We start from the raw sequence: 13,931 nt of genomic DNA, 5'->3' as shown, positions 1-13,931 counted from the left end.
GACATGGGTATGACATGTAGCATTACTCGGGGATTTGCTACCCAAAGATAAAAAAAATTGGATGTTGGCCGCCAATTTTTTATACGATCCGCTTATTCGATATGAACCCAAAAAAAAAAATAAAATAGCAGATTACAGTTGAGTAGGGATCTGATTCATTTAATCAAATAGTTCGAGTTAGAATTGATATATATACTCTTATACTTATGCATCGACATGATACGAACTCAATACGCGAACATGAATTGCGATCCTTAGCTTTTTGCATGTTTTTAAAAGTTTGTGATGGATAATCACACGATGAAGTATGTACCTAATTCACATATCAAATTCTCCCATTGTGATAAATTTCCGTGGGATCGGACACAAATCTTCAAAAGGGGCACCACTATATCTATAGAAGGATGAGACGGTGTAGGGTTTCATGATCATCCTGTTGCTCTCTCTGTCTCAGCAGCATTCTCCCATGTGATAAACACCCTAATAAGAAAATTATCACCATTATTTTTCGAGATCCTTCAGTTTTTTTTTTTTTGCCTTTTGAGAAGACTATCATGGGCCCCAAAAAAGAGAGAAGACTATCATGGATAAGTAGAGGTAGGGCTTGTTTCATAAAAGGTTCCACCAGAGGTGCTAACAGGGGTTATAATACCGTACAGCCATGTACCATTTTGAAAACAGAAGATGAAGCCTTGATATACATTTACCAGCCAATTGAAAAGCAGTTGTCATCAATTCTCAGTCACCAAAATGAATATATATATATATGGATCGACAATTATTTACACGAATCACAGATTTAGCACAAATTATTGGATTAAAGTTGATGAATCTAACCCGTTTAATTAAATGAGTCGAATTAAGATTAACTTATATAATCTTATATTCATGTCTTAACACGACTCGAATCCAATACGCGAATACGATTTGCTACCATTTTATATATATATATCAGAAACAATGGTCAACAAAAGTATGGGCAGCCCATGTTATTGCACCAAAATCAAAACCTGAAATGATCCTCAGATCATTATTCTTCAATTCACCAATAACAACAAATACTGAAGTTTTTTCATTCAGTGAGATTTTTCAACAGCTTAGCGTCGACTCTATATGGGTAAAGAAAACAAAAAAGAAAAAGGGATTCCAGCGTTTCTATTTTGACTTTTGTTGGCTATAACGTTGTATTCCCTCGACGTCTATGATGCCGGGAGGAAAAACTGGATCAGCCGCTGCTCTGACAGCCACCTTCGCCACTGCAGTAACACTGACAGGGGGGGTGAACAGAGGCCCAACAAGTGGCAGCTGGTTCAGCGGTTTTGCACGTTTAAGAACCTGCAACATTTGAGCACAATTTAGTCAATAGTAGTTTGTAAGGACAAGGTTTCTTCATCTGCAACTTTCAACACAGTGGGAAATGAAAAGGGGAACATGTTGTCAAAATGCTTAGAACATTCTTCATGGGTGCCTTTCCAATTTGGTACCATTTGGTTATTAGTCAAGAATCCAGATCCACAATAATTTGTTGTCTAGATTGTAAGCAATCTAAGCAACAAATGTGAGAGGATCTTTACGGAACCCACCTTCCCAAATAAGTGGACGGGCAGCCTAAAACTTGCTTGGATAGATGGGCCCATATTGGCTCTCTCACTGGGCAACAAAATTGCTGGGGATCTCGATCCAACTTTCAAACCCAAACAACTTAAAGATCCTAAATGGATTCTGGGTTGTTTCCCAAGCAGCAAATGTAGAAACTTCAAAAATCCAATGTCTCAAACATCTATTACAATTTAATGAATTCGAACTACATTCAAGAACTTAGATCTAGTTCTTGTACTGAATTAATACCAAGGAGAACTTCACTTAGAACCCATAATCTTTCATCACTTTTGCGATTATGGTATCCATCTTTAAAAAGTTTCAATTTAGAATCAATTTTTTTCAATTTCAACCCTCCGTTAGATTTTTCTGTTAAATTCTATCAAAATTCTCAAAATACCCGTATTCTTTTTTTTAAAAAAAAATTATAATTTTTTTTCAAAGATTCAGGCATGGGTATTTTTGCAAATTCCGTTAAATTATGACCAACACCTAAATCCTCACAATATTTTCTCCTTTTTTTTCCTTAAAAAAAATAAGGGATATTTTGGAAATTTTGACAGAATTTAACAAAAAATTCTAACGAAGGGTTGAAATTGAAAAAAATTGAGAAATTGATACCCTAAATTGACATCTTTTAAAGATGGATACCCTAATTGCAAAAGTGATGAAATATCAGGAGTTATAAGTAAAGTTTTCCCTTAATAATAACTAGGGATGCCAATTTTTAACAAGATTCACGAACTCAACATGAAATTCGTGGGTTAGGATTAAGGGGTTTGATATGTTTAATTAAATAGGTCAGGTTAGAGTTGATCTATATGGTCTTATACCCATGTCTTGACATGAACTGAACCGGCCACACGACATTTAGTGCTGACAATTTTTGACACGACCTCCAAATTCAACATGAAATTAGCAGGTTAGGGTTATGGGGTTTGACCCGTTTAATTAAATTGATCGGGTTATGGTTGATCTATATAATCTTATACTCATGCCTCAACACAATCCAAACCTGACACGCGAATACGAATTGCCACCCCTAATAATAACTTAACACTGTCTAAATATTCGTTCGGAAGTAGGTAGCTTTTGGCTGTTCTGCAAGGTTTCACCTCAACACCAGAAAACTAAAGATGTTTCACCTCAACACCAGAAAACTAAAGACAAATAACAAAAAGTATTTGATAATAGTTTTGAAAAGTGTTTTTTGGTTTTGCTTTGAAAAACTGTTTTGATGTGATACAAAATTGGGAATTGTTTCTTTGGTGGAATCCACATTTGAAAAGTATTTTGTGTTTTGATTGTTTGTTAATGGTTTTGAGAAAAAGTGTTTATCTTGTTTTGAAAACAGAAAAGTGTTTATGCTGAAAGAAAGAGTTTCTTATACAAAGGTTTATCAGGCAAACGACTGATGCCATAACTTGTTTAAGCTGAAAGAATGAGAGTTGCTTACAATTATTAGGGATCCAGAAGGTGCACTTAAAGCTCCAAGGATCTACTGCACACAATAGTGAACCTCTAAATGATTGACTATTAGTTCGTACATGCAAATCCTTTGTATTACATCAATGGAGAATACTGCTCTAAGAAGCTCAATGGTGTAAAAAGCCCATGTAGCTGACTCCATATAGTTGCTATTCTAGTTGAGTTGAGTGAGTGTCTTAAACTCTCAATAGTTTGGTGTATTAAATCCATAAGCTTGATTCCAGGCGATGCTACCTAGCTCTTAAAAAACTAGTTCTATTCTACACCCTACTTTACAAGCTCTAAAAGTCTCCAAAATAATCTAGAAGTCTCCAGCAACTAGTTCTGGAGCACACTTTACCCTCATAGGTGACAAACAACATGGAAACACAACTTACAAAAGAGTATGATATATCAATCTCATATGCAAGCAAGCAATCAATTGTTAGGTTGAAAGACAGGGCAGAAGAGGACACTGGCTCAATTTAGTTAAACCAGGCATTCAGATGAATCACATATATTTTCATGGGATAATTGCACCATTGGTCCTTGTGGTATGCCATAATTATTTTTCACTCCTTATGGTTTAAAAAGTTCATGGGAGGTCCCTGTGGTATGCAATAATTACGTTTTACTCCCTGGGTCGATTTTCCGTCCACCATTTTGACGGAATCTGTTAGCCCTACACGTCAGCGCCACATGTCGCCAATAAGATTGCGACACGTGTCCATCTTAATAAAAATGTATAAATTTATTAAAAAATAAATAAATAAACTTATTTTTAAAAAAACAAAAAAAAAAAAAAGAAAAAAGGCAGGCCAAGGGGTGGCAAGGCCACCCCCAGGGGCCGCGGGGGTTGGCAAGCGGTGGCCGCGGCCTCCCCAGTGGCCGGGGGTGGTGCGCGGCCACCCCCACTGGCTAGGGGTGGCCCAGCCACCCCTTGGCCTGCCTTTTTTCTTCTTTTTCTTCTTTTTTTTTTTTGTTTTTTAAAAAATAAGTTTATTTATTTATTTTTTAATAAATTTATATTTTTTTATTAAGATGGACACGTGCCGCCAATAAGATGACGACACGTGGCGCTGACGTGTAGGGTTAACAAATTCCGTCAAAATGGTGGACGAAAAATCGACTTAGGGAGTAAAACGTAATTATTGCATACCACAGGGACCTCCCATGAACTTTTTAAACCATAGGGAGTGAAAAATAATTATGGCATACCACAGGGACCAACGGTGCAATTATCCCTATTTTCATCTTCAATGGTTCCAGCATAGACGGGGAACATTTGAAAAAGATAAGTATAAATTATACGAAGGAAGGACAGGACTTTACCATCTCCATAGGAGAACCAATTACACCTAAAGGTATCTTCATGCTCCCAACACTGCGAGTCCCATAAATAAACCCAGGCCTCAGAATCACTCCTGAAAAGATCACGTAACATGTCTTGTCATTATAATAAGAACCATAAACTAATACGTTAGCCTCCACTACTCAGCTACAACAAAATGATAATTTCATGTTTTGGAAAAAACTTTACTAGATATAACAAAGCTATTGCACTAAATTGGGTAAATTAATTTGAACAATGAGCTCCAGAATTCATATTCCTCACTAAAAGATGGTAATATCATTTAGTTTTTGAGTTCAAAAGTTTAAGTAGGTCTACTCAGCTCTCGGTTCTGATTTGAAGGACTTCCAATAAAAAATGCCAGGCATAAAACAATACACATTAAGAATGAGAAAGCTCACCCCCATAAGGAAATTTGGTTAGTAGCTCTGTTTCAGCAGCTCTCTACATAAAAAAAGATGCAAAAAGGAGTTTGCATGAGATAAAATTGGAAGGTAAACAAACTTTCATTAAGCATCACATTCCACAAACACTTTTTAATCATCTAGCTCATGTCAACACCCAGTATTATCTTTTATGTTTAAGATTGTAATTAAACAACACTTGAGAATAGTAAAGAAAGGTAAACACTAATAATTTCATTAAAAAAGAAATAATTACAACAAAATAGTAGATTTGCTAATTACTATACCATTCTACTGGTAAATTATAATTATGCTTCTTAGCCATAGGTACATAGAAATGCATATAATGAGACTGAAGTAACCAAGAAGCTCTTGCTCATTTGTTGTGGCAATAATCTGTGGTCTTAATTTCACATATTAACTTATTCTGCAAATATTTGTCGTGTAGTCCTGAAAAAAAAAAACTGTATTGTCCTATTTTTTGTATATTGGTTAATTTACGCTAGGAAAAACATATAGGCAAAAAACACCAACTTAATTATCACTATTACCACAAGGCTAGAAAGGATAGGGAATAACATCCACAGACCCAGCTTGGCATGAAACCCATTAGAAAAACCAAATGTCACAGAAGAAAGAAAAATGTGACAAAGATAAATGCTACTTCACAAGAACAATAATAAGTCAAACCTTTTAACTCTGCAAGGTAACGAAAAGACAACCTGTCTTAAACAGGCTATATTAACATTGTGAAGACAAAAAGGGATAAAGAATCACTTATCAAGCTCTCTCTTTGACAATAATGGATTGGTAGGGTCTGAAATGCCTTTTTCATTTATTTTTTTTTTAAAAAAAAAAAATTGTTAATTACCATTTGAAATGGTAGTGGCGCACTTAACAAATCAATTAAGAATTTGATTCAATGTAAAAATTGATGCCCTCAATTACACAGTTTTGATTCTGGGTACTAAACTTAGAACATCAAAGTAAACAATCTGGTTTTTGCTTACTATAATAACTTAATCAGACATTAATATCCAAGGAACAATAGAATAAGATGTGAAAACTTTCCAAATACATACAAATCCTTGAAACCCAAAATTTATAATTAAAATAAAAACAAAAATATTAAATCATATACAAACTACTAAACCTAAATCAAACACATAACAGGCTGCAATTGGCAACCCAAGTTTGAGTTCAATATGGCATTTCAAATGAACTTTATAGAGATAAATATCTTTTAAGACAGTGTTTCAATGCTCAGAATCCAGGATTAATTTCCAGATCTGACAGCAGTACCTTTCCCTCATAATATCCTTGCAGCAAGTAATTTACCAAGCCAAAATCAGCAGCAGATATATATACAAATCTTTTCACACCTGCAGGATCAAGAGCCAATCATCCAACCAAAAAAAGTAACAAAGAGATGGTTTCGAGGAAACAAAACAGATTATCGGAATTCGAAAACAAAAAGGAAAGGACAGTTTCGTGCATTCTCCGCAGATTGCAGATGAGCTGACTTAAACCGAGCTTCGAATGTTCAAGTATGGCTTAAAGAATGTATATAGTCCTCAAGCTTGGCTTGAACTCAAGTAAAGCTTAGTTGTTGGAGCTCAAGCTCCTAGTCGAACATAATCTACTAGTTAAGAAAATGGAAGCAGCTACAGCCAAGGAATGTAAATCAGAATATAAACTGCAGCCACATCAACTGTCTATCATCTTGAGAGAGAAAGAAAGTTACTAAATAGATTAAGGGGAGACATTGGGTTATATGGTTCAACAGGTCCTATAAATAACATAAGGGTCCAGTAGTACTACCCAGGCAATCCATTTGAGCAGTCTTCAAATAGTAATAAACAGTAAAATAGATAATACCTTCTTCTGCTGCAGCTCTTATTGCATTGATGTTTGCAGTCCCATTAATTTTATACATATAAGAGTTGGAGCCAAAACCACCAACACAGGAGATCTAAGATATAAACTTTAATTAGCCGAGAAGACAAACATCTCACCAAGAAAGCAATGAACAGAAACATCTAGCAGTGAAGGAGAATACTGAAAGCTAAGAGTAAGGGCCCCCCCCCCCCCCCCCCCCTTTCATTCTTCGTGCACAATTTATATAAATGTAAAAAAAAAAAAAAAAAAAAAATCATAGCTCCTCACAGCAGAAAGTTTGGTCTTGAACTTATTTCTAGACACCCAAATTCAGACTTTAAAAGGTCCTTTATTTCATAACCTTTTTTTGTTGTTGTTGAATCAAGAACCTAAATTTCTTCTCACTCTCATTCACAAACATCTAGTTTCTTTTTTCACTGTTTCATCATAAATCCCGTCACTCCTCTTTTGTGCATTAAACAACACTTACTACTCAAGGCTTAATCACCTCAATCAACTTTTGCACAACTTGTCTCGATGGATAATACCTCTAGCCTATCAAAAATACGTTTGCCTTTTGTTTTATTTTGCACCGTGAATGAATGAAATAGAATCAATCTTCTTCAGCAGTGGCACTCATTGATCTCACAAGTTCACAACCCACAACCAAGCTCAGTTGCTTCCACCGTTAACTTAAAAGAAAAATGTCTTTCAGTTTAACAAATTGGAGTCAACTAATTGATACTGCTAAACAAGGCAACTATATGATAATCCCAAACACTTCGTCCCCTTTATCCTGCATGCTCTAATTCTTCAAGCAATTCAAAGGAATAAAGACAACCTAAGCTTGATAATAGAAATCATGAGAAACAATTCAAAGGAATCCCCTATCCGCAATATTATAAGCACATTGCCAACCATAAGTAGCATCCATCAAAAGATAAGAATCTACTTACAACAGCTGTCACCCCACTCAGGGCTTCTCTCCATGAATCAGGTAAAAGGAGGTTTCCTGGCAATGGGATGAAGAGTTTAGAAGCATTACACCATCCCAAGTACAAGGTCATCAAGAAATATAATATACAAGAAAGCAAACCTTGATGCCAGGTCACTTTGTTAGCCCAAGAATCATGTATAGATGATCGACCAGACCTGAAAGGAAGAAGAAAGCATTAAGGAAAAAATCATGTACCTTATCACAAGAGAAAAAAAAAAAAAAACTGTCCAAAGACGATGGAAATCTAAATGGTCATACAAGTGACAAAACCTTAAATTTTGATCCAACCACCATGAAGAAGTTCCTATGAAGACGCTTCTACAATGTTATGAAAGTTTTCACAGAGATTGTAGAAATATATTTCTGAGTTTTTTTTCTTTGAATCATATTTGCTGGTTTACAAGAAAGCTATTAATGGACCTGTCTCTCAACTTAGTTGCTTTATGCTCATAAAAGAAAAAAAGAGAAAAAGAAAAAAAGTTAGTTGATTCATGACAAGTCAGCTTGAGATAACTAAACTCTATATTTTAGTCAAAAAATTGGAATCACTAACACAAATCCAAGTAAATGAAGGCAGTTAAGTACCTACATCAGGGGACTGCAGCATTGGGTAGCACAAGCAAGTAGTAGAACCAAGACGACAGAACGCAAGACACACTTATAGCATATTATTTCAAGTACTTGCAGCAAAGATATATTAATCTACTTATTTTCCAAATGCTAATTATGCATGTCTTTCTCACTGTCATTGCATCCTTTGGACTTCTAGTGATCTATGTTCCTATATAATAAAACTAGATTATCCCCGATTTTTATGCATTAGAATGGCATAGGGGCTAATATTCCGACAAGCCAATTGTATTCAAAATCTGTTTAGCATCAGCAGGCACAAGAAGTTTGAATCCACCTAGATAAGAACCTTTAGTGAGGGAAACCTACAAAAGAGTTATGAGGATTAAAAGCTTTATACCTGCTGAGACTAGCAACAGACAAACCTCGATCTAAAGCTTCTCTACAAACATGTGAGCCAACAAATCCATTTCCACCCAACACAAGTAACTGAGTCAAAATGCATATACGTCAAAGTCAAGAGTGAACAAGAATCTGTACAACAAGACTAATGGATTGAAAAATTCAGAGTAAACTGCAGCCCTCACAGTGTAATACCTTCTCTGTTGGAGGTGGGGGAACATTAACTGTCTCTGCTTCCTCAACTTTGAATGGTTCGTCAACCTTGTTAGAATCTGTTGACAAATGTCTCCCATTTCTGGTTGCAGCCATTGTACTACATTGATAGGAATACAAGCATAAAAAGTTTAGTATCATTGTACTACATTGATAGGAATACAAGCGTAAAAAGTTTAGTATCATTGTAGGCAATGGTAAATTAAAAAGTCAACCTGCTATCTCAATTGGACATAAGACACACTCACATTCATGTTACAAAATGAAAGCAACTAACTTATCTAGAATTAAAAAAAAAAGGGGGAAAAAAAGGCAGAATCAATATCCCAGTCAATGATGTCAATAGCATCTTAGAGTTTAGTAAGTTTTGCCTTTCCAGGGTCTCAAACATCATATATATTTTGATGAATCTCAAACATTTAGAGAATATGAGAATTTAATCACATTTTATAGGTATGTCCCATGCACGGGCTAATCTTGGTATACTTCACAAATACCGAACCAACTGTATTCCATTTGTAGAATAATAATAATAATAATAATAAAAGGATGCAATACTAATCAATGTGAGCAACAAGCTTCAAAAAGATTGACTGATCCAAGAAGATGAGATAATGCCAATCAAAGGCGCACTCAAAAAGCAATTTATTTGTTAAAGAAACATAGCTTACTACAAAAATGTTCGCTACGAAAAACAATAGCTTGTTCAAGAGTTGGTACCTGAAAGCTATATAAATGCAATGAATCATTTATTTGAGAGGCAAACTGATGCAAGCAGAGCTCATTTAAATAGAGATGTGAAAAGTGTAAGCAGGTAACTAGAGATTAAGGATCAGAAGCACTATGATGCAGTACGTGTGTAACAGTGTAAGGAAGGGCTATATCGTTCTAGCAAGATACAACCTATCTACCAGGAAATAAGAGGAAGCGTTAAGAAATATTATGAATGAAGTATAACAAACTAAGGATTTTTTTTTTCACTTGTAAGCCTATTTAAACCATAGAACTTTAAACAGCATTAATCCTAAACTGCCCCTATCCAATATTGTGTCCCACCACAAAATTTTCAACCCAGGCTGGTAATCTGTAGAAAGCTTAACACTACCTTCTATGTGTTTAGGGGAAAAAAATATTGGTCAAGGGTTTTTGTGTCCTGTTTGTTGTTTAAGTTTAGGGATTTGTCTGTCATTCATTTTAGGGTGTTTAAAGCTATTGTTTGTGTTTCTTTTCTCAACTGGTACTTCCTCAGTTTGGTTTCAATGGAATTGCTGATTCATTAATAAAAGGGTAAATTAAACTTTACCTCCCCCCCCCCCCCCCCCAAAAAAAAAAAAAAAAAACTAATTAACCAAATTTTGCTTAAGCCACCAAACTACAACTTAAGCCTATGAACTACCAAAATGTTTCGAGTCACCCCCATATCCATTCTGACAAGTTATTTTAGATAGAAAATGTCACACATGCCAGTCACGTATGCCTGAACCATTTCTTCTATCAAAAATACCCCTAGTTTGAAAGAAAAAATTACAAAACTACCCTCCTCTTTGCAAAAATTGAGAAACTGCTCCCGAATAGAGTAGTAGCTCACAACCGTAGCTCACAACCACTGCTCTTGGGTGAGGGGTGGCCTCTAGGATGGGGTTGCGGTGGCCACAACACCCCCCCAATCCCCATCCCCTTTAACATAGGATTTAGCTGAACCATTTCTTTTGAACCGTTTCTCTATGAAAAAATACCCTCAATTTGACGGACAAAATTACAAAACTACCCTCTCTTCCCCTAACAAAGGAGTGGCTTAGAACTACCTCTCTAGGGTGGGGGTGGCCATGGCCACCTCCTTTCCCCTAACAGAGTGGGGTGGTGCCACCTCCTTTGTGGGGTGGAGGGTAGCCTTTGGGATGGGGGTTCCCAGAGTGAATGGCTCACGGTCACCCCTCTGTTAAGGGGGTAATTTTGTAATTTTTGCACAATAGGATGAAAGTTTCATAATTTTGTTCCTCAAACTAGGGGTGTATTTCTGAAGAAGAAGTGACTCAAGTTCACATAACTCGCACGTGTGACATTTTCCATCTAAAAAAATGTCCAGATTTGACACCAGGTGTAACTCGAAATACTTTGATAGTTTATAGGTTCAAGTTCTTAATAAGTTGTAGTTTAGAGGTGTAAATGAAATTGGGGTGGTAGTTTGGGTGTTAAAATATAATTTATCCTTAACAAAATAAAGCCCTATACTGAAATTTTTTCTGAACTAAAAGACTAACAAAATTATTCAATTTCATAATTGAACCTATATCTCGCCTCCTAAATTGCACCGGTGTTATTAGGTTGCAAGATCAATTTATCACAAACATAGATTCATTTGTTCCAATTTTGTGGGTATTATCATAAAAACGACAAAAAAAAATTGGAGAAAAAAGTGGAGAATCCCCACTATCAAATGAAAGCCAATAACGCACACAAATAACATGGAAGTTAGTTAAACATACGCTAAAACACCATATACTAAATCTACCAAGCTACAGACAGGCCAAGTTCTCATATTTCAAAAAGATAGAAAGAAAAAAAAAATGCACAAATTTTACAACTTCTCCACAAGCCCCAAACAACAAGCAACCAATTTTACAAATCAGCAATTCTGCAGAACCAATTTTACAAAGATAGCTTCTAACAGAAAAATACCTCCTACACTTCACAACTACAGCAATTCTGCAGAACCATTCTAAACTGCAAAACAATACAGAAGTGCGGCCACAGAGTTTTGAATCCAGGTTTGGGTTCTAAAACATGCCTACTAACCATTGGGCCTCACTACACAGACCCCAAAAATTTCACTGACCCAATTGTTTTTACATACAAATTCATCAATGCAGTAGAATCCATTTCCTATATCATTGAAAAATTTACAGCATATGCATAAAATCATCCAAAACGATCACGAAAAATGCTGCCAGAGAAAAATAATTAGAATTTTTTGAAACGTAAGTAGCATTTTGGGTAAAAATGATTGTTTTCAGGTCCCAAACGCAACAATCAAAGCATTAATTAGCATTGGAAAACAAAGATTGAGAACGTGCAATGACCACATTATAAAAAAAATCTATACGAAACAGAAAAATAAAAATTGATCCAAGTAAACTCTAAATAAAATGAACAATTTAGAGAACTTACTTGTGCCTGGGAATCCATGATTTTGAAAGGATCAACCGCGAAACAACTGTCCTCATTTAAAATTTTCCTTTCAACGTAATCCTTTTTCTTTCTTTCTTTCACAATTCTCTCTCTCTCTCTCTCTCTCTCTCTCTTCTTATTTGGTCAAATAAAGCTGGGACACAAGTAGTCGAAGAGTGAGGCAGGTCCGGGAAGAAGAGGAACGGTTTGGTCTATGGGACACATGGCGGCTGCTACTGCTGGCAGGTAATGGGGGAACACGTGGCTCATGGTTAGCCTAGAGAAACTACAAACCTATTTTTTAAGGACGATTTTTTTTTAGTATGAATGAACATTTTCATCATAATTTTTTTTTTTTTAATTTAGTATATTAAATTAGAGAAACTTCACTTCTCTTCTAAATTATTTAAGTATTTTTCAATGTTTCATAAATTTTAGGGAAGGTTCTTACGACTTGTAGCCGTTTTCTCTCCTAAAACAAGGCTCATCTTACCGGCGTCACTGTTTGCTGGCCTCCTGGTTTTGCTTCCTCTCTTAGCCTCTCTTGGGCTATAGAAGTTTTTTGTTCCTCCACAGGAGGTTTAGAGTCTCATAGCCATTAGGGTTGTGGAGTTTTTTGTCCTCCCGAACTAGATCCAGTGGAGATTTATGTCTTTTAGTTTTTATTTGTTTGTTGGAGAGAGGTGATACATGGGGGACGGAAAACCGTCCCCCATCACCCTCATTTTAATATAAAAAAAAAAATTAAAAAAATTAAAAAAAGGGGGGTGGGGGACGGTTTTTCGTCCCCCACAAATCATTTCCCTTTGTTGGAAGAAAAGCACTCTATAGAGGTTCCGAAGGGGAAGAGTTTGCCGCTCGTGTCACCGGCGAGAAGGTTTTGGCCGTGCTTCAGTTTCTCAACAGTCTTTGAGGTCAGATCTGTGGTGTTCCGCCACCCTCTGGTCGACAAGCGCCCCATAGCCTTGCTCAATGTCGTCCTCTAATCCAGCCGCCGCTTGCTACAGCCGGAATGCTCGTTGTTGCTCGGCACGTGGTCCTCACGTGCCAAGGTGTTTTCACAACTTGGGTCGCGCGTGAAGGCCACGCTTCATTCCCTTTGCCATGTCTAGTGGCGTCCGGTGGCCTATGGTATTTGATTGTTGGTGGGGTGTTTTCTAGTGACGTTGCGTGTAACTAGTGGAGGTTTTTCCTCTGTTGGCAGCTCTGTTTTGGGTGTTTTTTCTGTTTTGTTTTTTTGGTTAGTTATTTGGCAGTTTGCTCTGTGGTTATTAACCTAGTCATTGCTTTTTGCCCATAATGTGTGACATCTCCCAGTTAAAGGAAAGTTCTATGTTATCACAGATGCATCATTCTGTTTGGCTAGGTTTTATTTGGGAGGAGGTTGATCAGGCACTGTCCCAGATGAGTCCCATGAAGGCGGCGGGTCCAGATGGATTTGATGCGAGTTTTTATCAGAAGCACTGGCTAACTATTGGGGCCTCCGTGAGCAAAGCTGCTCTGGATTTTCTCAATCTCGGTAAAATGGACTCCACTGTCAACTCCACCTACATAGCTCTGATTCCTAAAAGCTCCCCTGCTTTGTCTGTGAGTGATTTCAGACCTATAAGCCTTTGCAACGTGTTGTACAAAATCATTGCTAAAGTATTGGCAAATAGATTAAAGCTGGTGCTCCCTTCAGTCATCTCTCAATTTCAGAGTGCGTTCGTTCCTGGTAGGTTGGTTACAGATAATGTATTAGTGGCCCATGAGGCACTACATACCATGCACACGAGAAGGAGGGGGAAGAAAGGATACATGGCGATCAAGCTTGATATGAGCAAGGCTTACGATAAGGTGGAGTGGGATTTTTTGAAGGCTATCATGCTTAAGCTGGGTTTTG

At 36.6% G+C, this 13,931-nt stretch overlaps 1 protein-coding gene across 1 annotated transcript; it reads right to left on the bottom strand.

The window, feature by feature from the left end:
* Positions 1-961: 961 nt before the first annotated feature.
* LOC133870090 (uncharacterized protein At1g32220, chloroplastic) lies at positions 962-12,260 on the bottom strand. Its single transcript, XM_062307137.1, has 10 exons — positions 12,050-12,260; positions 8,864-8,981; positions 8,667-8,755; positions 7,796-7,851; positions 7,656-7,711; positions 6,700-6,793; positions 6,124-6,203; positions 4,819-4,861; positions 4,399-4,490; positions 962-1,335 (listed from the first exon to the last, which is right to left on the bottom strand). Exons 1-10 carry the CDS (start codon positions 12,103-12,105, stop codon positions 1,156-1,158), a joined length of 864 nt encoding a protein of 287 aa, XP_062163121.1. The 5' UTR covers positions 12,106-12,260; the 3' UTR covers positions 962-1,155.
* Positions 12,261-13,931: the final 1,671 nt, after the last annotated feature.

This window comes from Alnus glutinosa, chromosome 6, assembly GCF_958979055.1.
Source record: "Alnus glutinosa chromosome 6, dhAlnGlut1.1, whole genome shotgun sequence".
In the NCBI taxonomy this organism is placed as follows: Eukaryota; Viridiplantae; Streptophyta; class Magnoliopsida; order Fagales; family Betulaceae; genus Alnus; species Alnus glutinosa.
This window is presented reverse-complemented; position numbering and strand designations above follow the sequence as displayed.

Bases quoted from the DNA above. Each gene is read 5' to 3' on its own strand.
- LOC133870090 (XM_062307137.1), bottom strand. From the start codon at position 12,105: ATGAGGACAGTTGTTTCGCGGTTGATCCTTTCAAAATCATGGATTCCC. The intron at 6,794-7,655 runs GTAAGTAGATTC...TTTATATCTTAG, and splicing joins TGAGTGGGGTGACAGCTGTT to ATCTCCTGTGTTGGTGGTTT. The intron at 4,862-6,123 runs GTACTGCTGTCA...TTTTTTATGTAG, and splicing joins AAGGATATTATGAGGGAAAG to AGAGCTGCTGAAACAGAGCT.